Raw genomic sequence first — 27,809 nt, 5'->3', positions numbered from 1 at the left:
AGCGATCACTTGTGACAGTCCCCGTACTGTGACTCCCATCCACATATCTATGCAGTTTCGCTTTCCTGTACAGGACGGAGGCATGGGGACAAGATCGCTGATTGGTTGGCTGACTGGCTGGCTCACTCCTACCCAGCATCGGGACCGAACGCTATTTTGGCCAAGTACCGTACTCGTTTTCCCCCGGACGGGACGTTCCTCGGATTTGATCATGTGCAGAAGCAAATTTCGCACACGACACGCTTAACTCCCGGCCGCGTTGTGCTTGCGAAAACTCCCTATTGTAGAGAGACAGGGATTCTTGTTTCCAACTTTGACAAAGGCTGTGGACTGTGCATTCAAAGTGCATTATGTCCTAGATGTAGAGTACCAGGCTCAATGTTTTGCTGCCTGGCAGTTCTTGGAGACAGTTGTGTACAAAACGCCTGGTAAAGTGACGTCCAATTCTGTGAGAGAGATCAGGACATACCTGAACTCTTCAAATCAGGAAGATTAGATGCGTAGAATGAGATTTTCATGGTCATCAGAAGTTTAATTGACAAAGTTGACTTTTAGGTCATTCGTCAAAGCAAAGGTTTGGTATCTATGTTTTATTTGTTTATAACTCAATAAGTAATGGATACATGTCACATGGAAAGATCAAAGGTCATGAGAAGATTTGTTCTATTAGTGGGTAATGTTGGCCCTTGAAAACTTGTGGTAAAGATAGGTTAGAAATGAATTAAAAAGGGTATTTTGCATAGTAGTGACTTAATGAAATATTGGGAAAGATCTTCACAGGTTTATACTGAAGCATGACAGTCAATTTTCAGAAATATAGCAATTGTGAAATTAAAACCTCATATCTGTTGAGCATCATGGAGGTCACACTCTGTACTGAATGTGGCCTTCATAAAATTCAAGATGAACTGTTTCGTAGAATGTATATTTCCATTATGAATTTATTTCATTGTATATAGAGTAATCTTCATTATTGCCATCTCTATCACAGGAGTGACAGAGATGATCTTTGCTGGACAGATGTGCTGTACTTGGCACATCCCAGTTATGAAAAAAAAAAACTGTATGTGTTGGTAGCAGGTATGACTTCTCAAATTACACTAGTAAACAGGAGTAAGTTTCATTATAATTACAATGTACTGTATATGTTATTTGGTCTGTTCAGATATGCTGAATATAGGTATGGAGTAGAATTTTCACAAGAGATAAAACTTATTTCTTAATGTGAATGGTTTCTCCATCTGCAGTATATTTACAGTCATCATTGTACTGTCAAGGAAATATAATCTAATAACCCCTGACTTACTATTGCAGATGTTCCCCAAAAGCATTGCGACTGAAATGATTCAAAATGTTGTTACATCAAATTGAACATTGTTAAAAATGATCTAGTTAATAGAGAAGCTGTGTAGTGCAATACCTTCAGTAATATTTTCTTAGTGCGGCAACAAAGTACAATATTGGGACAGAAAAGCAAATCCTTAGAGGGCCATTCCCTTAAGCTTCGCTTATGAGATTTCCAAGCGCATGTAATAGTGACAAACACTTCAAGAACAAAGTCAGTGGTTCTAAGAAAATCAGATAATTATTCCAGGAAATAAGACTCATTCAGGATTTATCTTGTCTTGTCAGGGTATGATCACTATAAAACTGGATAATGTGTCTGTAAGGTGTGCATTGGACTGTAAAAGCATTCTGAAAAATTACATTCTCTGTGTACTGTTCATTCAGTTAGCCCTTTTGGACCCATCTGAGGGCAACTGATGGTCCCCATGCACCCACACAATATGAGAAATGAAGCAACAAAATATTCAATGTGGCACAGGTATAGATAATCTCAAGCTGAACACATCCATGTTATGCATAATGATTAATTCTTTAATTATTGCATGTTTCAAATTCAATTTGCCATTGCAGTTTAGTTGAAATATTGTGAAATGTGATTTTTACGGCGTTAAGCGCCCCATTTGTATGTAAGTGGAATCAAAATGTACATTTGACAATACACTAAGCTTTAAATGAGTCGAGGTCAATTCAGCTGGAAAATCACTTAACTCAAGCATAACAAAAGCTCGTGATTTTTCCTCTGCAGTCAAACTGCATATTTTTACTAAATCCGCGCAAGTCAACACATTTTTCTCGGTTCTCGAGAACTTCGACTTATCAAAGGTTAACTGTAAAAGAAGAATTGTTACTCTGTATATTTTCTGAAAATGGATGAGACAATTCTTGATTGGCTCAATTTGTTATTTGTAATATGTTTGCACATCGATGGACAGATTGACCGATTGAAGGTTTTCTAATGATATGCTGTCAGTGATATAGACAGTGAAAATGTGCTGAAATATATAATCGGCCAAAAAATAAACATTTGTGTTATTGTGCTTATATACAAGTGAGTTGTACAGTAATATGGGATTAAGAAGTGTTTAAATTCTAAACATGAATATTTAATATTTGCTTTAAACAACCCAGTTGTATAAAATGACTTTTAAACAACCCGGTTGTATAAAATGACTTTTAAACAACAGTTGTTTAGAGTTTTAAACAACTTTTTTTAAACAACTCAGTTGTATAAAATTACATTTAAACAACAGTTGTTTAGACTTTTAAACAACTTTTTTTAAACAACCCAGTTGTATAAAATGACTTTTAAACAACAGTTGTTTAAATTTTTAAACAACTTTTTTAAACAACCCAGTTGTTTAAATTTCTTTTAAACAACAGTTGTTTAGAATTTTTAAACAACAAAGGGTTAAAAGTTTAAACAACTACGTGTTGTTTAATTTTTAAACAACAGTTGAGCGATTCACCGGTTAACTTGTGGTTGTTTAAAATTTTAAACAACCTTGTTGATTTTTTTCTAACAGTGCACGTCAACAGACGGCGCTATTCTAATAATCTGCAGCAGTTGTCGGGTGTCTGTTATTCTGCTGCCCGCTGGTAAAATCCTTTGACGGGCAGTCAGAGTTATTGAATATGGCGAGGAATTGTGTTGCATTCTATGTTACGAACTTGTATGCAAGAATCTAATTGATTTTATCGAAACAAAAGGGCTAAGACATCACAGCGAAATTTTAACGACTAAAAAACGAAGCGAAAAAGATCAACTGATAACAAAAATTAAACAAATCAGCATAATCAGTACAAAAAAAAATTAATGTTGAACAAGCAGTATAATGTACATTGTTTGACAAACAGTTTCAACAAATAATTATGCAGAGCGTTGATTCTCCCCCAAGAGGCCCACGGGAGAGTAGAAACATGTATGCAAGTACATAGGTAGCAGCATCACACCTGTCCATTATTTTGTTTAAAGGACAAGTTCACCCTCATAAACATAACGATTGAGAGAATGCAACAATATTAGTAGAACACATCAGTGAAAGTTTGAGGAAAATTGGACAATCGATGCAAAAGTTATGAATTTTTAAAATTTTTGTTTTGGAACCGCTGGATGAGGAGACTACTACAGCTTGTGAGTCATGCGTACAACAGTATAAAGAAAATATAAAGAAAATTCAACATATTTTCACTTTTTTCGCATAATAAAAGAGCATTTGACTTGCCTCTTTCTAAAGGCAGGGGGAATAATATTACCCATAACATTTGTCGGTAACGAGTCGGGGGAATGTGTACTTTTTTCATAAGATGAAATTTTGTGAAATTCTCTTTATATTGTCCTTATATTGTTGTACGCATGTGACATCTAAGTTTTTCACACACTGCAGTAGTCTTCTCATCCAGCGGTTACTGCACAAAAACTTCAAAAATTCATAACTTTTGAACGGATTGTCCGATTTTTCTCAAACTTTCAATGATGTGTTCTACTAATATTGCTACATTCTCTCAATCCTTATGTTTATGAAGGTGAACTTGTCCTTTAAATGCGGAACCAAGTGGATGCCCCAGACGCCCCAAGGCCGGGGTTCCACATATTGACAACTATACGGCATGATCATTTCAAATAATAATATCACATCTACAAATTTTTCACATTTAAGATATTTCGTTCAGCATCATGCTATGCTTACACCATACATCCCCGTCAATCTCTTTTTTGTTGTTGTTTCATTCTAAAGCGTTTGACGACATGTCTGTACATTCAGCTCTTATCACTCCTTTCTGTGAGTAAGCCATTCTTGCAAATAAATGAACATAACCTCCACATTAAGACTCTTCGAATAAGTAGTGAGCTCGAGCTACAACAACACATAACATTACATACAGACACCGATTTCAGCTTCGGCCCATGTGTGCCTGATACATTAAAGAAAAAATAATGTAAAACTGACGTTCTAACTCTCCCCTATACTACTATACCGTCGGCTTATTCATAGCCGCAAGAAATGCATTCTTTGTCTGTCCGTCGGTAGATGGCGCGTTTCTTTTCATACGAGCCGGCTGAAAACACGACAACTAAGACTCATCCATGGAGAGAAGTATAAAGATATATAAAACAAATTTCTCACCCAATGTCCAAAGCCATAATATGAAGAACATTTCAAAATCAGACTTGAAGCACATCACCAAACCATAACTATTAAGAAACTACTACTCCTTATCTCTAGACCTAACGACAATCATTTGTATTAAAACAATAAATAATCTCTCTTTCCTGGGCACTAACAGTTAATTAGTTTTTGCTTTTGTGCCATATTTGTCTTGGTTCTGTCATTTACTTAGAGATAGTTTTGTATTGTCGATTTTTTCTGATATCATTGTATTTATTTCTACAGCAATACGTTTCAATCTTTGAATTATAATGTGATTCCTTCTCTGACGTGTTTGTCTAGTAATAAGTATTATTATTACTTTTACTGTGAAATACGAGAAATGTATTCATATCGATTCAATTAGATTCTCTGTTAAAGACTCCACGGAAATACAACAGCCTACATGCTTTATCAAAGTGTTGTTCGTTTCCATGTATGCATGACTTTGAAAACAAATATGCATTACCTTATACTTGACTGGGAAACTGTAAGGAACTGAAGAGAAAGTCAAAAGGACGTTGATTTTTTTTTCGTAATTCATGAAGATGTAATGAAGAAAAAAAGAAATATTGCACATCAATAGCTGCTGTGATATGCCAATACTCTTATAATGGGACAAATTACTGGTATATTGTAGTAGCCGGACTCCACTGCATGGGATTACGCTTGAGTAGACTGACTTCTGAATCAGTAATACATACTCAAACCACTTAAAACGTCTCTCCATGTCCGTCGGACAGGATTATTCCATACATTTAGCATGTTTGTTTGTTTTTCCTTAAAAGTTATCATTTTCTGAAAATTTCCTTCTTCTCAAAATGGCACGTCGCTCACAGCACAAGGGGACTTAATAGAAAAAAAAAGGTAAATGGAAGATGATCATACTTTATAATCATATGCTCGTATAGTATAGTCGTGATGGTAGGATCTTTATACACCATTTCGTAGTCGTGTGAATTTCACCGAATGACGAACAAAGGCTTATCGGTATAGTTACGTGTACACGGCAGGATCATGCTGCCCCGTTTGAGATGACACGGCGTCTAGCTTTTGTTGATAGAATGTGCAAGAGGACAATTTCTTATCAACGTGTTTTCAGCGCTAGCAAAATATTATTCAAACAGGAGATAGATCTAAGGTGATAGAAGAGGGAGACAGTGTTTGGATAACCTAATTAGTTGGTGAAATGACGAGGATCTATTTAGATCAATTTAGTTTATCTTTTCATAACTCATTTACATCTGCATGCCTCTGTATCGCATTCTTCTGCATCTAGACGTCTGCGCTCCCATGCTACTACCCATCGCACTAAGACACGCTACGAAGAACGCTCTTTCGCGGTTATTGCACCTAAGCTTTGGAAAAATCTACCCATTCATATACCACAAGCCCCATCAGTAGAATCATTTAAGACACTTCTTAAAAACCATCTTTTCCCATATTGATTGCTTCCCCAAGTTAATGTTCTGAGTGTAATTCAATTACTGTTTGTGTTTAATGACCAGTACACATCGTTGATTTATGTCATGTTATTCTTACTTGTGGTTTTGATACATGTATATCTGTCATCTCTCATTTTTCATTTTTCCTTTCGTACTTTCCCTGTGCGCTTAGAAACATTGCATCAACCTCATTACAATTATAATGAATTATAATTATTATTATTATTATCACTATTATTATCATTATTACTATTATAAGCTTGTGTTGGTCGTGTCTGTTCATCTTCTTCCTCTCATTTCTCTTCACTTTCCTTACTTTCCTGTAATACACTGCTTCCCTCCTTCCTTTTCTCTGCGAACCTCATCATAATTGTTTTTTCAACAAAATAATCTACATTCTCATACTGTGCTATTAATACAACACTTTCTTGAAAGAATTTAATATGAACGATAAAATTTTCATAAGATCCGAAGTGTCTGACATTTCTATAGTAGAATGGTCCTTTTCTTACAGTAGTTCTTTTTTGCCCCTTTACCTTCTAGAGTTGTGCACATTCTTTGTCGCAAAGGTACTCATTAGGGCTTTATTCGGAATAAATGTTGGAGTAAATTTAAAGGGACAGTACAGTATTGGTGGAGATGAGAATTGGGCTTTTAGCTTTTTGCGAGATACCAAGAAAACACTTCTGATATAGTACAGAGCATACCATTTTAAGAGAAATTCAAAGTTTATTTGATGGAAATCGGGTTTGGAATGACTGGAACATCCAAAAACAAAGTAAAACAAAGCGATTGTAATGAAGTGTGGGTCCCACATTTTATTAGAATCGCTCTTTTTTGGATATCACAGCCATTTCAAAACCAATTTTCATCAATTAAACGTTGAATTCCTCATAGAATTACATGCTCTTTCGTATTTCATAAGACGTTTCTCATTATTTCACTTAAAAAAAATGAAATAGAAACCTGAAATTAGGTCTGAACCAAAACTGTATGAATCCCTTTAATGGTATCAATCTGAAAAAAGATGGCGGGAAGCAAGACTTGCCAATTTACTTATCACTCTGGTACATCGCAAAAGATGCAACGTAGTCACTTTTTTTTTTCTTGTCCGGCTTCATAAATGTTTGTTTTAGGTCGAGCAGGTGTGGAGTTTCTCATTTGTTTCGTGCACGTTGACTCTGAATTATAAATGAAGCTGAGGACACAAACAGACTGAACATCAAGTGTCTTGCTGCCAGCTCGTCACTATTCGTTGCTCGTTTCAGTGTCGCCCAACAGGTAATGATAGTATATCTTGTCATCATGTTTTTTTTTCCCGCTTTTGTGATCTAGTAAAAGTTGTCGAACCTGAATTTCATTTATCATATCAGTTTATTTTATTCATTTTGACAGATATACAAATAATGCATTCTCTTCATCTTATCTATAGTATCTACACTCTCCGAGACATTAAGCATTTTGTCAAAATTTTCTTAATTTTAACTTAAATCGAATTGTCATTTCAAAAAGGCGGACACGCTGTTCAGTTATTCATCGATTGAATCAGACACAGGCCTATTGGTTACTTATCTAAGTGTGTTCATAAAAATGAACTGAAAGTGTATGTTTCAGTCTTTTCAGTTATTAGTCAGTATCAGTCGCCCTTATACCGTATTCCCTAGAGTGGCCGAATTGATTTAGTATAATTTCAATTCAGCTGAAGAGTAGGCCTACCATTGTGTGATCATAACATAATCTCAGCAACAACAAAAAAAAAAAGAACAAAAAACAAAACGTTTATGAGCTACTTTTATCTGAATGAAGATTTGGAGTCACAATGGATTGAACGGCTTTGCAACGATTTTGTTTGCTACTCGTGTAATCAAAGAAAATCAATATGAAAGCTTCATTTATTTTCTTCAAAAAATACAACGCAATTGCAATAATGTTTACGTATTGCGTAGATATCCAGACAGTGAAGCAGAGTAACAAAGTGAAGACTACAAACCCGTACTTTGCTCTAGTAATATTTTCCATTCCCGTTGACACAATCTGTATAGATCGTCAAAGATGAGGTGCTTATTTCTACTCGCCTTGACCGTGGCCGCTGCCAGCGCATTGGCTCCGTACCACATTCCGGCCAAGAATCGCATCCAAGGTCGCTACATCGTGGTGTTGGAGGTGACTTTGAAACACATTTTAACATCATGATTAGTATTGTTATCATTATTATCATTATTATTATTATTATTATTATTATTATTATTATTGTTATGTTTCTACATATTCCTTTAAAGGGATAGTAGAGTTTTGGTGGAGATGAGAATTGGGTTTTTAACTTTTTGCGAGATACCAAGAAAACACTTGTGATATAGTACAGAACATACCATTTCAAGAGGAATTTAAAGTTTATTTGATGAAAATCGGGTTTGGAATGACTGAGACATCAAAAAACAAAGTAAAACAAAGCGATCCTAATAGAGTGTGGGTCCCACACTTTATTAGAATCGTTCTTTTTGTATCTCAGCCATTTCAAAACCAGTTTTCATCAAATAAACGTTGAATTCCTCATAGAATTATATGCTCTTTCACATTTTATAAGAGGTTTCTCATTATATCACCCAAAATGTTAGAAACCTGAAATTAGGTCTCAACCATAACTGTACAATCCCTTTAAGAAAGCGATAAATAATTGTTTTATACTGGATGTTAGGATATGTGATCAGGTATCCATGTAATGTGTTAATGATTATGTTATATGGGGAGGGCTGTGGGTGGGGAGGGTATTTATTGTTGGCAGTTGGGATGGGAGGGGTAACATTTTCATTTTTTTTTTTGTAATGTCGTTTTAGTTGATGTACTGATATATCAATATTTTGTTTGTATGATTCTATCAAGTGTAAGTAAGTGTGTGTTCAATTAATTTCAGTGTATGGAGTTTTGATTAATGTGATTATTCAGTTGAACTTGGACTCCTCGGAAGACCAGCACGACCATGCCGGCTGAGCTTCGAGCACAGCAATCCATCCGTTTACCTTCGGTTATATAGGGCCTATTATCATCATAGTTGTATTGTATCGTTGTTACTTTGTGATTTTACTGTGAATAAGTGAATGAATTGCCTTCTCGAATATTTGAGAGTGTTAGATTAAAAAGTTTATGAATGTGAATCACGAGAAGACACGGAATCTGCTTTCCTTTGAATATGCAGGACGACGTCGATCTAGACTCCTTCATCAGTCGTTTCAACAGCGAAGTTTCAGTGGAGACCATGATCAAGAGAAAGTTCTTAAAGGCGCTAAATGGATTCGTTATACAAGCAGACGTTGCCGGTGTAGCTCTTAATCTTGTAAGTATAGAAGGGAAATGCCACATTGCGTGTATTTTAGATGTGTTTTGCTCACGAAGCTATACACACTTATGTCTTTATACTTTGGTAATTATCTGTTGTTGTTGTTGTTTTTATTCTAATAACTTATATACATAACTGCAATCAACTCGTTGCCTTTAAGGTTACTAGCTGTTAGCTGTTGTTTGAAAATTATCATTACAGATTTAAACAGTGAAACAAAAAAGACAACTCTGATTTATTTAACCCCAATTTCAGCATTCCATTCAATTTCTAATAAAAATAATTTGCACCTTTAGAGAAGAAATCCTTTTCAAATATAAACGTGAAAGTGACAAGGAAGAGTACAATATATATTACGAGTTGAAGGTCACGCTATATTAGTTTGAAATAAGCACAAAAAAAATCAAAATGTTCCATATATTTCGTCTGATTTGAGTCATATTTTTATCATTGAACTCATAAGATTTTACTTTTTCCTATCGGACTAATTTATATTTAGAATGGATTTCCCCTTTAAACAATTATGACACCTATACTAAAAAAATCTAAGAATTCCTTGACCAAGAGATATGTCACGGCGTTATGATCATTGATCGCAAATATTCATTTTGTTTTCCATTCTCACATGATACTGAAGTAACTTCTCGGTCACATTTTGTAAAATCACCACTAAAGTCCTTGAAGGTGGTTTTGCCTCATCTTACTATGATTTGTTTGGTTTTTATATATATATATATAGCTCCGATCTCTACCAGGAGTTCGATATATTGAAGAAGACGAAGTTATCCATGCCGAGTCCTCAAACAGATCACCTGGCTCCTGGGGAATTGACCGCATAGATGAAAGAACATTGCCGAGAGATGGCATTATGAAACTTAACGGTACGTACTGCTTAATCTTCATGTTTTACAGCATTTCAATTCTATTTTTTTTTCTCGTCATATTAGTTCATTTATCTAACTTTCCTAATGACTAACAACAATGGTTCACGCCAAAATCTTGATAATTCCATGACATGTCATAATTCCACAGAACACGTTTTAAGTTGTCGGAAAAAATTAACAGTTTAATGCATACAGGTGGAGATAACGATATTGTTCGTTTTTGACTGATTGGCGAATAAGATAATTATTGCATTTCAATTCTGAAATATCTACACTTCAAAAACATCGGCATAAGTTTTAACACCGTGGGTGTTAAATCTCACATCGATCAAATGTCAATAGAGGACAACACCAACATGTGTAGAAAGTGCGTTTTGATGATGTTGAAAAGTATCCACCTGACACTTTATAGTGTTAATTTGACAATTAGCTGGTTATATTTTTGACACTGCGCTGGTGTCAATTCAACAGTGAAACCGCATCGTGTTGATTTGATATTGCTGGTGTTAATGTCACCGGTATAACCACCCGTCCAGTGCCAACAGAATACCACGCTAACTTTTGTTATTGTGGAGTAAATGTGTTTGTACCTTTTTTACACCCAAAATTAAGTTCTTTATCGGAATGACCTAAATCGTCTTGTTTAAAATTAAAAATCAAAAAGAATGTTTAAGTGAAACAAGGAGGTATAAATCTAACACCAATAATCAGCACCGTGAATTCAACATCAGCTCGGTGTTTCTTATCTAATATATGGTTTTTTTCAGTGCACCTAGCTATTAGGTAAGCGATTTAAAATTCTTTATCACTTATTATATCTTTATCAGCATATGGATATGGTAAATATATCTACGTCATCGACACTGGTATCAACCCATACCACAATGACTTTGGTGGCCGTGCATGGGCCTCAGCTGATATGATCGATGGAAATGTAAGACAATTTTGAAAATGCTTCCATTTTGATAAAGAATCTGTGTCGAATAATGGCCGGTTTATGTCAGAAGTAGCAGTGAAATTTACTGATCGACTTGTTTTGATTGATGGTTAAGGATCATTTTAGATGTGACTAAGGGAGGTTTGCCAGACACAGTTATATGTTAACAAAAACAAACAAAGAAACAAACAATAATCGACACTCAAAACGGATCATAGTTAAACCTGCATCTTCTTTGCACTACCAAGGCAAGCGATAACTTACAACCAAAATATATGTCATTCCTTTGTTCTTGGGCGTGGATTGCAATGTTTGACTTCTTATATACTTCTCTCTTTGAAAAACAAAAATTAATATCTTCACTCTTGAAAGAGTGAAGGACATTTTCTCTGGAATTTCTATAAATAAGATTATAAGATGCAGTATGTGTAGCGCCTGACGTAAAGGCTTTGTATTTGAATTAATTTGATACCCAAAAGTCAATTATTGTTGTCTTCCTGAACCACCTTGTGCAGGGAATTGACTGTGACGGTCACGGGACTCACTGTGCTGGCACTGCTGCCAGTACCACCTACGGTGTCGCTAACGAGGCACAAGTTCGTGGGATAAGGACCCTGGATTGCAATGGCAATGGTTACAAGAGCGACATCATTGCCTGTAAGAATGAAAATTAGATCTAATCACTAGATTAGAGAGCCGACAAAAAGTCGCCAGATTTTTAGTTAAGGAAGATCCTGAAATCAATTCAAATTAACTCTCCTATCCTACCTAAATATTTGAAGAAAAAAAAAACAGTAAGAGTTGTTTTTTCAAAAGCATAGGGTCTATACCTCACTAAGGATTGCTATAGCTTTGCAATGGATGGGACAAAAAAAAATAGAATGTAGAATGGTGTAGAAACAAAAAAAAAAGGAATGATTATAAGATTAAGATGACGTTCAACATGATCTGGTAGGACGTGAAAGAGATCGTATAGTTTTGGTTGAGACCTAATTTCAAGTTTCTAACATTTTTGGGTGAGATAGTGAGAAACCTCTTATGAAACATGAAAGAGCATGTAATTCTATGAGGAATTCAACGTTTATTTGATGAAAATTGGTTTTGAAATGGCTGAGATATCCAAAAAAGAGCCATTCTAATAAAGTGTGGGACCCACACTTTATTAAGATCACTTTGTTTTACTTTGTTTTTGGATGTTTCAGTCATTCCAAGCCTGATTTTCCTCAAATAAACTTTGAATTCCTCTTAAAATGGTATGCTCTGTACTATTATCATAAGTGTTTTCTTGGTATCTCGCAAAAAGTTAAAAGCCAAATTCTCGTCGCCACCAATACTGTACTATCCCTTTAAATATTATGTATTGTTGAAAAAATAAAATGAATTTTGAAACTCACCATGAATCTGTGATTAATCCCAACTTTCATGGTATGTGCATTATTCTCTCAAAAATAAAGAGATTTGAAGGTGAAGAGTGTGTAAATATTTTTAAGAAATGAAAAGGGACCTCGAAGACAAAAATTCTACAACCATGTGATGTAAAAACACCCCTCAAAACACTTTTTTTAAAATTCGTTTTATGATCGTAAACTTTAGAATGATGTAGAAGAATAACTGCTCATTTCAGGAAATACTACAAAAAACACAACAACTCAAGATTGACTAGTTTAATCAGTTGCTTATGATTATCTGCAATTCTCAAGTTAAATCAGACCGTGGGACATTCTGTTGTTTTGGTGATGCACAATATCAAATGATTGAATTGAAAAAGAATGAGAAAACTACAGAACTATTCTTAGCAGTGTGCTACACATTCTGGAACTGTATCTTTTTTAGTGATTATAGCCATAATAGCTAATGCGCCTTACATATTAAACGGCATGTAAATCATTGCACATATACTAATATATAAAGTACCTATGTTTATGGGAGGTCTTTCTTGAAACCTTCAAATCAAGCTGATGCAGGTCTGGCTATACTTGGGAGAGTCAATGAAGCTGCGTGAACTGATGTTAGTTGGTAAGACAATGAAAGGATTATGCAAAATACAAGGAAATATCAAACATATGCAATTTTCGCGAATTCCGTAGGGACTCAAGCTCTTGTGTACTTTGTCCATTGAATGCCTGTGGCAAATTCGCGAATATTTAATGTCGCGAAAATGTTATCGGGTCCAATTTTGCCAAAATGTTTGCTTTTCTATATACAGTATGATTGTTGTTGACTTTTTGCTGTCACCAACCAACAATAATGTTTTTATTTGATCTTAGCAGTGCCCCTTGTGAGATTTTGTGACTTTCATCGTTTTTCGTAATTGCGATATGTTTTCTACCGATTGAACAGCCTTGGAATGGGTCATATGGTATGGTCACAAGCCGTGCGTAGCGTCCATGTCCCTCGGCGGAAGCTATTCAAATTCGGAGAACGAAGCCGTGAAAAATGCCAGGAAAGCTGAAATTGTGGTTGTGGTAGCTGCTGGGAACAGTGACGAGGATGCATGCGACACGTCACCGGCGTCTGCACCAGATGTATAAAAACTTTTTAGTCTCAAGAGTATTTTCTTTGCAAGAAAAATTATCGATACTTCGTATATCTAAAAGGTTTACATTGTAATCAAACATTCAGTCCGTATACTAGTATTTCTTCGTGATTTCCTCCAGAGAAACATTAATGATGAAACCTTAGTCACGGCAGAGCAATTATAAAAACTTATGCCTCCCGTATTTTTTTTTCACAAAAACAAAACAAAAAAAGAAACTAAATGGCAAACACCTGCAAACCATCTTCCCTTTTCCAATCTTACTTCATGAATTTGCCATATCGCGATAACCACCCTTAACACTATTGCTATTTTATCAGGTAACACCAATGACTGCATGCCGTCAATCCCTCGTTTGAGGCGAGTCCCCAACTGGGGAATACCCAAAGTGGGGTGCGTATATTTGTCGTTTGGGAGTTGGGAGTCGAAGTACTTGTCCATTGCAAATAAGCTTTCTGCTCAGGCGTGACAAACCTGGAGGCCAAGCCAGGGTTTGATGACTCCAGCAGCTGTCGTATTACGTAAGAGCATGATAAGGATATCTGCCTGTGGCAGACCATTCAAAGTGAACTCAATTTTCTCTATCCTTTTTAAAGTTTTCAATTTTATATTCTATTGAGAAATTCTATGGTCATTCATTTTACATTTCGAACGAAAAAAATTGACCCGTAAATAACGAAAATACAGGAATAAGAAGGAGAGCATTGCCAGTTTGCCGGTGCTATTTGGCAGTGAGTTACAACGGGGAGGTGAGACTACTCCCTGGTTACAATCAGCCTGCTGACTGGATCATTGAGAAAGCAGCTGTCGTATTACGTAAGAGCATGATAAGGATATCTGCCTGTGGCAGACCATTCAAAGTGAACTCAATTTTCTCTATCCTTTCTAAAGTTTTCAATTTTATATTCTATTGAGAAATTCTATGGTCATCCATTTTACATTTCGAACGAAAAAAATTGACCCGTAAATAACGAAAATACAGGAATAAGAAGGAGAGCATTGCCAGTTTGCCGGTGCTGACAATGTGCTATTTGGCAGTGAGTTACAACGGGGAGGTGAGACTACCTCCCTGGTATCAGCCTGCTGACTGGATCATTGAGAAAGCAGCTGTCGTATTACGTAAGAGCATGATAAGGATATCTGCCTGTGGCAGACCATTCAAAGTGAACTCAATTTTCTCTATCCTTTCTAAAGTTTTCAATTTTATATTCTATTGAGAAATTCTATGGTCATCCATTTTACATTTCGAACGAAAAAAATTGACCCGTAAATAACGAAAATACAGGAATAAGAAGGAGAGCATTGCCAGTTTGCCGGTGCTGACAATGTCTTTGGCAGTGAGTTACAACGGGGAGGTGAGACTACCTCCCTGGTTACAATCAGCCTGCTGACTGGATCATTGAGAAAGAGAGAGAGGGGGAGAGAGAGAGAGAGAGAGAGAGAGAGAGGGAGGGAGAGCGAGGGGGAGAGAGGGAGGGAGAGGGGGGAGAGATGGGGGAGGGAGAAGGGGAGAGCAAAATGGAATGACAATAGTTCCGGTCACTACAGTACAGGCATGCTCTGTCTGCATACGCTGAATGTCTACACTCACACACACACACGTACACACACACACGCACCATGGAGCTACATGGCCCATGCCAAAACCAAAACAATCTCCTCCTCTCGCGGTGCCCCCCCCCCCCCCCCCTCCTGTGGCGCTGTGGCGATGACTGATGCTTAGATTAGGCCAGGGTCAAGAAACAGGTGTTTTATATCTTTGACTTTAAGTCATTGATTGCCAAGATATGCACTGGCATTATTTACTGGGGTGTAGCCTCTTCAAACGAGAGATTTGCGTCATGGTCTAATATACAGGTAAAGAATTATAATGATTAAGTGTTTTCAAAACTTTACATGAAAACACAATGTAGTCTAATCTTACATAATCGAAACAATGAGATCAGGCCCCAACAAGACAATGGAAAGATGGTGCTACTATATACCCAAGAAGTTTTGCGCTTAAGTTTACTACATTTTTATGACAAAAAGTACATTCAATTTCTAATGTATAAGTACTGTAGTCTTCAAATATCACTTAAAAACGATGGCATTAATGAAAAAGAAAAGGTTATAGTTGTAGCTAAAACAAACCCTATTCCTGCAAGATGTCCTGTGTAGAGAGTAATAGAGGAGTTGTGTTGTAATGTCATCATCTCCGCGTTCTTTGTATGTGTGAGGTTGAGGCTAATGGCATTAGTTAGCTTGTTCGTTTGAATGTTTGTTTTATATATCTTTTTAACATGCATTAAAAATCTCGCATTCAAATCAGGCTCTTTTTTTCATAAATTCCGTGCATAAAAGAATGGATAAACAAGTTAGAAACCCAGCAAACACATAACGTTTTCAGAAGGTTTCCTTTTTCCCGTACGTCTTCGGAAAGAATGGACGTACAACGTCAAAGTTGGGAATTAGCAATTACCGCAAAGCACAGGTTTTTGGAAAACGTTTTAATAACGTCAATGGACGTTACAAAACGTTTTTGGTATGTCTGCTACGTCGACCTCCTCTTTAATTAACATTCAAAAAACGTTTTTACTTGGTCACCTTACACGTGTTCGTCAATAATGTTTCTTCACATGAATATTCATGCATACTTATGAATATTCAATTGAGAAAATATAAGATTTGAAAACTAGATGATATAGATGAAAGACATTGAAATCTAAAGGTGTATGCTGGGTTCAAACTTTCAGCGTTAAAAATTGTATCCTATACGTTATTGTTCAGTTATTCACAATATCAAATTGTGTTATGAAGACGTATCTTAATAATGTTAAAAGGCCTAATTAAGGTGTATTTGACTTAATCTCAGTAATATCTTCATGCATTACAACATTTTGCTGGTAAATTAAAGAATGTGATATAGATTCAGCAATTGGGAATAATATGTAGTATAGGTATAGGTGGTAGGAAATTAGGTACAGATGAGGATAGCATTAGGATTAGGGTACATTAATCCCAGATTGTGCGTGTATAATCTCACAACTATACCCCTTTTTTTTAATACCTAATAAAAAATAACAGACGTTCTTAAAAGGTTCTCTGGGCGTTGTAGACGGATATGGAAGGTATCTGAACGTTCTGGAACTGGTAATGAGACTTTTTAGACGTTCTTAAAACTTTTTTTGAACGTTCTACACTGTTGTTCTAGACGGTTTTCAAAGGTTTTCTGGTCGTCTGCAGAATGTCCACAAAACGTTTTCTATATTCTTAAAAGGTTTTACTGACGTTTATAACGTCCAAAAGGTTTTCTGCAATTCTTTAAAAATCCGAAAGGTTTTTGATTGGTTTAATGTACATTTGAAACGTTTTATATACCTAGAAAATCTTCCACATAAGCACGTTCAGAAAACTTCCAAATGTTAGCTTTGAATAAACATGACTTTAAACAGCATTGACGATTCCAAAACAAAATGGTTTAACTATCATTACATACGTATGCAATAGGAGTACTAATAAAAAAAAAACTTTGCAACATATTTCAATTATTTTTCAACAATCTTATATAGAATTGCCACCATGATATTTATCTTCTCATTTTGCTCTTACCCGCACTTCAGCTTCCGCTCCCATCCTCCTAAATAAAGCACATATTTTTTTATCATCATTATTATTATTTTGTATTTATTTTAACGTATAAATAAGTCCCTCAGAGTCCCTGATAAGGCTGCTGAACCTCACCTGAAGCTGTCATTTTTTGTTAGCCAGGCATATAACTACACCAGTAATATCAACAATACAAAATTATTTATCAATACAGGAAATAAAGGAAAATGATTATTACAAAAAGGAAATGAAGAAATGCAAACTATAATCCACGATAAACGCACTGAATTTCGAACACACACACGCACACACACACACACACAAACACACCCATACACATACGAAGGTTACCATTTAACCAATGTCGAAATGTAATGCAATGGCATAATATTATGCGTAATAATGGTATGATAGATAGGATATATATACTATAGTATAATGTAGATGGTGTTATTGTATTGAAGCCCAATCCTATGTCAACAATAAATCATAACCGAAGATCATAGGAGATTGAAAAATTGTGCAATGTGTTAAAAAAATATTGATCAAATGAGAAGTTGGAGGCATTATAGTTAAGTGCATGAGTGCTGCAGTGAAATTACTGTTTTGCTTTATTCTTCGGATGATGCAGATTTATAAGCAACGTCGACGTTTTTCCTTGTTTCAACTATCTATCTGTAAAATGAAAATTTTTCCGAGTTTCTAAAGGGCAGTGGTTTGTTTCCGTTCTTTACAGGCCATCACAGTTGGATCCACTGATTATACTGACACTCGCTCGTATTTCTCCAACTACGGTAGCTGCGTCGATTTATTCGCTCCCGGCTCTAACATTTGGAGCCTTTCATACAGTAGCAATAACGGTGTCACTGAGAAAAGCGGAACGAGCATGGCCTGTCCACATGTCTCCGGTATGTGACTGTTTCTGACAATAATCCTTACCATTATATTGAAGAAACAAAAACGCAAATAACGTTTCTAACATTTATACTTGTTTACTGAATTTCAAATAAGAGTAACACGTTCATTAAGAAATTTCTCAATTTATTTCATGACATGGTATGCAGTAGTGTGATTTATCTTTTGCGTGGCCGTCCTATTGTCACTTTTTGATATCAATCATTGATTTAAATTTGTAAAGCCTTGACCTGTTTCTGTTTTTTTTTTTACTTATATTAATGAATTGAAGACTATGTTTTTGCTCTCATTGATTTGATCGTGCTCATGTAATACCGACTGACTTGCTGTGTTGGATGAGCTTTTCAAAAGATGATTGTCTTTCTGTTTTCTCGTAGGTATTGCTGCTGCTTTGCTGTCAATGGGCTACAGCTCTGAGGATGTGTACTACTTGGTCGTTGAGATGGCCACTGAAGGAGTTGTCGATGATTGCAAGCTCCGAAGCCCAAACAAGCTGGCCTATTGTACTTGAACGTATACTGTGGGGTCTAGGGTATTTACCCCCTGGGCAATTACCGCAGACCCTTCCCTGACTCTAACCCTTATCCTAAATCCTGAACTTAAACTTAAGTCTACCCCTAATCTTTACTCTAATCTTTTAGCTGGAAAGGGGGGGGGGGGGTAATTACCCTCGGAGGGTGAGTGCCTTGATACAAACGTGTCAAGATGGATAGACCTACCACATGTATCCCCAATGATTTTCATCCCGACAATAGATATTTAAATCAAATTTCTCACTGATCTGAAATAACTGCACATCATGTTCATGACTCGGGTAATACGATTCGTTGGGTAGTTACCACACTGCATTTCGCATATCAAGACGTCATAAAACAAAAATGAATTTCAATTAAAGATAAACATGTATAGTCAACAGTAGTAGAAAGCACAGTTTCATCTAAAGGGTAAAACTAACGAGGATATTACGTTAAGAATTTCCACCAATTAAAGTCATTAGAACGCAACTATCCTTTTAACATTTAATATAGGTGCAGTAAATGTATAAAGTTGAAACATCCTAATTTTCCATCACACTCGCCTTGTGTTTGTTGATGAACATGCTACCTACGTCTTAGCATTGTTAATACGATTGTTTAGAATACACCCAGGACTACGAATAAAATATATTCAATATATTATTTGGCCGCCACTGATGAAAATTTGTTTTATGGTATTCACATACCCATTGTTTTAAAGGATTTGAGCTCTTCTCTTTAGAAATAAGTTGGGTTTATATGTAGTTCATGGGTAATACAAGAATAGTCTCAACAATAAAGCAATCAGACATACACACGCACCTATAATATATATATATATATATATATATATATATATATATATGTATATATATATATATATATATATATTATATATATAGTGCATGAGGCTGAATGCACTATAACAATATAAGCACCGACAAATTCTGAATTTGCCCCGAAGGCCAGTTATATTCAATGAGGCCGCAGGCCGAATTGAATATAATTGCCTGAGGGCAAATTCAGAATTTGGAGGTGCTTGGTACTTGTTATAGTGCAATAAGATGTCATGCACTATGTGATATATAAAATAGCATACATACCCAGGCAAGATAAGCCAAGGTCCTGTAGAGACTCCTAGATCATTTCTAACAGTTACACGTGTCTACACAAGCAATAATACCAGTTTCTTTGAACCTGTGTAGACAAAATCCTGAAGATCCAAATTCAACTATAGAGTCTAGGGTCTACGTGGTTATATCTAACGTTTTCTAGGCCCTACGATAGGTTAGGTCTAGGGCCCTAGGGCTAGGGGCCCTGGCCTAACGTTTTTATACTAGATCTACGTACACTGTACTGTACGTCACTTTATATACGAGCGACAGAGCTAGTTAACACTTGACCCTACAATAGGTCTACCATGGATCTAACAGTAACACTAACAGTAACACGTTAGACGCCCCACTTACTGCACTGTGGGTCCAGGACCAGGACTAGATGATGTTTTGTAGGATTAGGGATCTACTGGATTAGCTTGGATTTAAACACAAGGCTCGTGCCAGGCCCCATTGCTGCACATGCGGATTCCGAGAGTGTGTTGTGAATGTCGCAGTAAAGTTCATAGCGTAGCGTGATCAAAGAGCGCTTAGCGTATACTGTACACACCACACGCTGCCCATTTCCACGGCGCATTTCCGCGTAGAATGTACGGAGAAAGCGGCACAAATCTTGGGTTGACTTGCTCAGTAATATCCGTCGGATTGATTCCTTTTTCAGAACAGTAGGAGTCCAAAATTCGTAGGGCGTATTTGATGGCATCCTTTGTGTCCTTATTGTCTAAGATACTGTTTATATAGATCAGTCTCTCTAAAAGTAGCGAACCTACTGTTCATTTCAGCTTCCATATTTAAATCTACCGCTGAAAGTCTAGTCCCACACAGATAAGTTGCTGGCATAGCCAGCCTGCGAGAATTGAGAATAATGATAATATCGAGCAAAGCATATCGCGGTTGCGGCGCAATCGCGTTGATAAGGTGCGGGATTCAAGTACTCGATGATTAAAATGAGGGAGCAAAAAACCGATATCAAATCGATAGTGGGTTATCGTCTGCAATCGTTATATTTTACGTGCACTATAACTTTTGTCGTGCACTGCCGGCCTGTATCATAAGTATGTATGCTATTTTATATATATATATATATAATTCATATATATCTATGTGTTTATACGTATGGTGCGATATGAGAAAGGAAGGAGAAATCGGTGCGTAGCTTTGACACCATTATCATAATAAAGGTATACATACAATTTTCTTCATTAATCAATAAAGTTGCTGCCATGTTATCTATATCCTGCTTTAACAAATTCTCATCACGTGCTTGAGATTTTATTTGTTATATAAAGCTATCTTATACGCATATAATCATATATATATATATAATATATATGAGAAAAATGAAGAGGTTGTAGACGTAGCTTTTGAATCCTCACAATTTGATTTTACTTCTATGTATATATATATATATATATATGGAAGAGTTTGTTTGCAAAAACCGATAAGTCCATATTTGTCAAATGGAGATATTTTCGATTTAATGTCAAGAAAAATAAAGAGAATAATAAGAACATTTTTGCTTCTTTTGAACATAACTTCAAAAATCTACTTTTTTAAACATAACTTCAAAAATATACCTTTATATGTAGTGACCAATATATCATTTAAAAGGTATTATTTTGTACTTCCTGACAGAGACCGTACTTCAAAATCTTAAAAAATGGACTTATCGGTTTTTGCGAACAAACTCTTCATATATATATATATATATATATATATATATACAATATAAGTTTTCGTTTGGGGATATACCGTATGTTGCGAAAAAAATGCAATCAGATATGTGCATTTATAATAACAAATATGATTAAACTGTCTAAATGCTACTTCAGGGTCTTAAAATATAGCATCTTAGGTCTATTTTGCAGAAAACCCCACCCGATTAAACATGTTAAAGGGTGTGTACAGTTCTGGTTGAGTTGGGGATTTTGCTTTTAACCTTTTGTGAGATATTCAGAAACCACTCTATGAGATGTCAGGGAGCTCAATATATCACTTCGGAATGTTCAAAACATGAATTCCCGCCTCAACCAGTACTGTACAGTCCTTTTAAGCAGTCATAGAAAAATGTGGATTCTTGTAAAGCATGTCATGAGTCTGATTCTTCCAAGTTAAACACTTCAATGATCTTGTGTGTGAGTAATAGACAAAACTTGGAGGGGAGAGATTAGTGACATCCTCTACAAAATTCCTCATTTCTCTTTGACCATTGACGTAAATCGAATGGGGTTTTCTATAAGATGTTGGCAATTAGTTTTAGTTTCATACCCAGAAATTATATTTGGATTAATTCACTATACTTAAGGCTAACATTGCGGGGGTACCGTTGTATTTTTTGTTTTTGTTTTTGTTGTAAGTCAAGTATTCTTTATTCTATTTATATTCTATTCATTCATTCATTTATTTCATTCTCATTTTTCTTTTTCCAACAAAACATGACACAAGGTAAATTAGACAATCCATCATAAGCATTTATACAGTACAGAGTGTGATTTTTTTTTTTTATTTTCTATTTATTTATTCTCCACTCATGGGACGGATAGCCCTGGTCAGCTAAGAGCTGTTTTTTTTTTTTCACAGGGGTCCGACTATATATTACAAAAAAAAAATACAATCATTAAAATGTACAATCATTAAAATGTACAAACATTGAAATACACGTAAAATGAATAAAAAAGAGATAGAAAAAAATATATATATGATATATGCAATATGCTTAGAAATACACACAATACATTACAATATGATATGCATTACATTATTATAAAAAAGACATTATTCACACAGAAGAAAGGATGCCTCCATCGCTTGGCATTTTTTTAATGTTTTTATATGTAATGAGTTCCATGACCTTTTACCCCATGACCCTTAATCCAGATCAGTTCAGCTTCAGAGAAGACATAATTCTATTTGAGTTATCATGATAATAAATATCAATTTACTATTATTATGATTTAAGTCCCGTGTCCTTGACCTTGAGCAATGATAAATCCAAGGATAAACGATATACAACATCCTTATAGAAATAAATTGTGTATATACATACGGGAAACACAAAAGTTATATTTTGAGAAGAAAAGAAAAAGAGAACTGAGAGGTCCACTAAAAGCAGTGCGTGTAAGATTGTGGACCACTCAAGAATTTATGTATAATGGAAGAGCGGTTAGGGCGTTGGCGTTCCCTGCCAAAGACCCTGGTTCGATTCCCGGCTGAGACCAACAAAATGTTGGTCCGTCGGGTATTCGAGCTTGGTTTTGATTTGATTTATTCTCTGTATGCCTTTTTGTTTTTGGCAAATGCATCAACTTTCTGCAATTTCATTAAACAAATACAAAATAAGGGTAGTGTGCTTTCAACAATTATCATCATTTTCATCAATTATACAATACATCAATATAATTACATTAGTAACATCTTAATAATTTGCATACAGAACGATTGCCAAAAATAAGCACAAAGCTTCACTGTTTAGCAACCGATAACAATCAACATTACAATGAAGCTTGGGTCTGCTTGAACCGCTGACGTCTCCGTGGCGGAGCGGTTAAGACGTTGGCGTTCCATGCCAAAGACCCGGGTTCGACATGTTTTACTATTACAATGCGGTGATTACCATTAGGGTATATCACAACAGGCCCAGACAGGAGAAGTTGTGGGAGGAAGAGGCGTTTAAGCTGGACCTGTCTGGCAGGACGACTAAATATATATGATTGACCTGCAGTTCAAACCATTGATGAAGCAAACAATAAAATAAAGAAACAAACGAACAAAAAGCTTTCAGGAGCTGATTGTGACATCAAACAATCAACAACAACACCAAAATAAAGCAAGCGTTACAAATGTCTGGATGAACAACCACAATGTAACGTATACCACACTTCTTTGGAAATGTGCAAACTGCGGCATGCGAAATAACACACAATTTGCATATTCCTCGACCGTTCGCGCATGCGCGGAAATGGGTCAAAAGGCACTTCCCAGGGAAGTCTTCTTGTGATCACAAGGGAGCTCGCATAATCGACACTGAAGACACTGAATGAGATCGCGATAACTCCCAGGGATCGCGTGCGATTCACAGAGATGATGAAATCGCTATCAATTCGTTGAGTGACAAGGTGCCATACATTGCATATCCATTTTGTAAGCAGCAGCTTCTTATCAATATTTTGCCGTTGCTGGCAAATTGCCATACAAACAGGAGACTGAACAGATAACAATAGAGAATGATGTCATTGTTATGGTAATCTAATTAAGCGGTAACATTGATGACGACGACGACAACTACGATGATGATAATAATGATGATGGTGATGATGATGATGATCTGTTCAATTCGATTGAGCTTTCTTCTCTTCACCAAGAAAGGATAACAAAAAGTCCACAGTGTTGGCCATGTCATTCCCCTGAGTGGGTCCCGGGCCCTTACAGAAGAAAGAACAAGTTAGTGGGTGCACGTCACGAGTCCCGATACTCACGAATCACACACCCAACAAGTCATAGAGCGTGTTTATACAGAGAAGCAAAATACGCGCTCATGCCGGCTCATGTCGGCTCATGCCGGCTCATGCAAGAGGACCTCTCGAATTTTGCTCTGTATAAACACGGCGTATGCCGGCATACGCCGCCAAATGCAGGCTCATGCGAGAGGTTCCGTCCGCCACCTTTTGAGGTGGCCGATGCGAGAGGAGCCTCGCGTATTTTGCTGTGTGTTTATACAGACGACCGAAATTCGAGAGGTAACCGGAAAGCGCGTATTTTGATATCTGTCATGATCGAACCACGTCTTCTCCTTCTTACTGAAAAACTGGATTTCACTTGATCATTTGGCCGGGTGGTTGTCAAGAGGAACGTTACAAGAATGACCTTCAAGCTTGGTGGTCCTGATGACTTTGCCGGTGCCATCTTGATTTTTTTTTTTCATTTTTTCCCATCATGCAATAAACTGCACTGCGAACGTGACCTATGATTGACCCCAAAATTCGAGAGGTCCGGTTCAGCGGAGGTCCGCTCGCATCGGCTCGCATCGGCTCGCATGAGCCGGTATTTTGACTTCTGTATAAACACGAGAAATAAGCGCTCATGAGGGAGGTAAAATACCGGCTCATGCGCGCCGATGCGAGAGGCTCCTGTATAAACACGCTCAAAGGCAGCGGAGAGCTTTCTTCCAAAAGGCGCTGAATTCATTGAAAAATGATGGATTTATCGCCTTTTGGAAGCAAGCTCTTCAAACACTTACAAAATGAATGCATCCATACTTATGATAGGCTATTATAATACACAAATACATTAATAGAAGCGCCCTCTTTCGACTTCGATTGGACATATTACATTGCGTGAGTTGTGTTTCGTGTGTCTTGTTTGTATTGCTTCTTAGGTTTATCATCTGAGTAGAAAGCAGAGTATTGCAACTTATATTCAGATGCACTAATTGCAGGTCCACGGACATGCATTGGGTCCAGTTGGTTGTCACAAGAGGATGATTACTAATTGCTGGCTGACTGGGTTACACTTCTATTTTCCTCTGAATGCATGAAAAGCGAAATCTTTTACTTTTTATAACAAAAATTCATCCGTACCTAGAGTTGTCTTTTTATACAAGAAAAAAAAAATTGTCTTGAGTTACCACACAAAGTGAAAATTCAAAGGCTCCTTAATACCAAAAAAACAAAAAAAAGGTGATAGAACTTTAATCATGAGCGTGTAAGTGAATCTACATCACGTGGCAGGACCTTACCACTCCGATTGAGTGGCGTGTGAATGTCACCAAATGGTAAGTAAATGCTTATCGGTCGCTGTCAGTAGCTGAACGGAGACGATAGTGGTGCTCCGATTGATATGAACCTCATGAAACATGGCGACTCTAGTTTTGTTGAACTAAAGGTGATATAACGTTTTTTTTTTTGGTTTTTTTTTTTTTTGCAAGCAGGCAGCTTCTTTTCAAAGTTTTGTAGCCTCTGTTAAAGATGTTCTTCAAAGAGAAGATGAAACTGAAACACCATGAGAACGGTGCCATTGCTATGAGTGTAGGTTATTACACTCATAAGGGAAGATAAGGAAAGTGAAACGGAAAGAGAACTGATCGTAAATTGGAAGGCGAAATAGGATTTAGACGAGTTTGTAGAATGAAGACAAGACACAAATTTAGGTGCATGGCCGGCGGAACCGTGGGGCCGTGTTGGCTCGGGCCCCCACACTTTTTGTGCACCACACACACAAAGGAATATATAAGGTGTCATCACTTTGGGCACCCACACTTTTTTAACCCGGATATACGTAACGCGTAAGGTTATCTTTTTCCGCTGAATACCTCTTTTTTTTTTTTTTTTTTTTTTTTTTTGCTTGTCAGCTGAAGAAAACGGGAAATGGAAGGGGAGAGATGATGAGCTGAGGATCTTTTTTTATATTTTTTTATTTAATTTTTTTTTTTTTTTTTGCTTGTTAGCTCAAGAAACCCGGAAGTGGGCCCCCACACTTTTGAAAACGCTCCGCCGGCCCTGAGGTGTGCATGGCTGAGAGGACTATAGGACATCATTATGAATAACCAATGCACAAATTGCAGTGTCCGGCAGTGTCACCTGAACTATATACTTACAAAATGAATGCGCATCCATATAGGGACCTACGTACTATACCAACACAACAGAAGCGCCCTCTTTCGACTTCGATTGGACACATTACATGCATAAGTTGTGTTTCGTGCCTTTTATTATTGTTATTATTGTTAGAATTTTCATCTGAGAAGAAAGCTGAGTATTGCTGATATTCAGATTAACTATCTGCAGGTCCGCGGACATGCATCATGGGGTCCAGTTGGATGTGAGGGTGATTGCTTTACCGCGTTCACTGTTAGAACGATGACTGCATAAAAAGCAAAATCTTTTACTTTTTAAGACAAAAAGAAAATCATCCGTACCTGGAGTTGTCTCTTCATACAAGAAAAATTAATATCTCACACTGCACGAAATAAACATTCAAAAGATCCTTAATACCAATAAAGGTGATCGAACTTTAATCATGATCGCGTAAGCCAGGCTACATCACGTGGCAGGACCTTCCCACACCACTTTGAGTGGCATGTGAATTTCACCGAATGGTAAGTAAATGTTTATCGGGAGCTGAACCTAAAGACAATAGTGGTGCTCCGATTGATATGACCTTATATGGAACGTGGCGACTAGTACTGACTAGTTGAGCATCCAGACAGCTTCTTATCAAAGAGTTGTAGCCGCTGTTAAAGATGCTCTTCAAAGTGGAGATGAAGCTGAAACACCAGAGAACGATGCCATTGCTATGATAACCTAATTGGTGCATTGAGTCATCTCAGCCATTTACACCTGAATTTGTATCTCGTCTTCAATCTACAAACTCGTCTTAATCCTATATCGCCTTCTAATTCTTACGATCATTTCCCTCTTCGTTTCCATTTTCCTTATCTTCTTGTAAGACTACGCCTCATACTTCCTCTCGAAGGTATGGTTACATGAGGTCCCTCTTTCTCATTTCTCTTACTCCTCCATGCAATCGTCTACTGCGTCTAGTATTCTCCTCGTATCAATGCTCTGCAATGAGCAACTTCTCACTGTTTGAGTCTATTTCTCCTTTTTTCTACAGCTGTAGAGGGATCATGTTTCTATTCCCCCTCTATTATAGCTCTTTTATTCCTTCTCGACGTTTTGTACGCAGCGCCATCCCTGCATCCCGGCTCTGCATCTACCATATTTTCATATTCCAATGACCCTCTCCCCCCCCCCCCTTTTTTTTTATTTGTGCGTTAGACAGTCTCCTTCTTGGATATTTGTCAATATTTTTCTTCGTCTTTGTTTTTTTCTTCTTCCCTGGTGGAAAAACACAGTTTCCCACTTTGTGAAATACTTTGTGAACAAAATGTAAGATCTCTTTACACTGTTAAATTCGAGCGCTTGAACAATCCGAACACATTGTGAATCATCTTTTCACACTGTGAAAGAGAACATTACCATGTAAATTGACTGGGAAAACCCAACCACAGGGTATATTCATCTTCATACTGTTATATTCATCGGTTTTT

At 36.6% G+C, this 27,809-nt stretch overlaps 1 protein-coding gene across 1 annotated transcript; it reads left to right on the top strand.

The window, feature by feature from the left end:
* Positions 1-7,990: 7,990 nt before the first annotated feature.
* LOC139720279 (aqualysin-1-like) lies at positions 7,991-18,659 on the top strand. The gene is made up of 8 exons (XM_071631638.1): positions 7,991-8,101; positions 9,132-9,269; positions 10,012-10,153; positions 10,984-11,090; positions 11,609-11,750; positions 13,434-13,618; positions 17,954-18,125; positions 18,510-18,659. Exons 1-8 carry the CDS (start codon positions 7,991-7,993, stop codon positions 18,641-18,643), a joined length of 1,131 nt encoding a protein of 376 aa, XP_071487739.1. The 3' UTR covers positions 18,644-18,659.
* Positions 18,660-27,809: the final 9,150 nt, after the last annotated feature.

Source organism: Diadema antillarum, unplaced genomic scaffold, assembly GCF_040938485.1.
Source record: "Diadema antillarum isolate AM-2024a unplaced genomic scaffold, OU_Dant_1.0 scf00000125, whole genome shotgun sequence".
Taxonomy (NCBI): domain Eukaryota; kingdom Metazoa; phylum Echinodermata; class Echinoidea; order Diadematoida; family Diadematidae; genus Diadema; species Diadema antillarum.
The sequence above is the reverse complement of the archived record's forward strand: the minus strand, read 5'-3'. Positions and strand labels throughout refer to the sequence as shown.

Coding starts and splice junctions, on each gene's coding strand:
- LOC139720279 (XM_071631638.1), top strand. CDS start 7,991: ATGAGGTGCTTATTTCTACTCGCCTTGACCGTGGCCGCTGCCAGCGCA. Junction 11,091..11,608: donor CTGATATGATCGATGGAAAT/GTAAGACAATTT, acceptor CACCTTGTGCAG/GGAATTGACTGTGACGGTCA. Junction 13,619..17,953: donor CACCGGCGTCTGCACCAGAT/GTATAAAAACTT, acceptor CGTTCTTTACAG/GCCATCACAGTTGGATCCAC.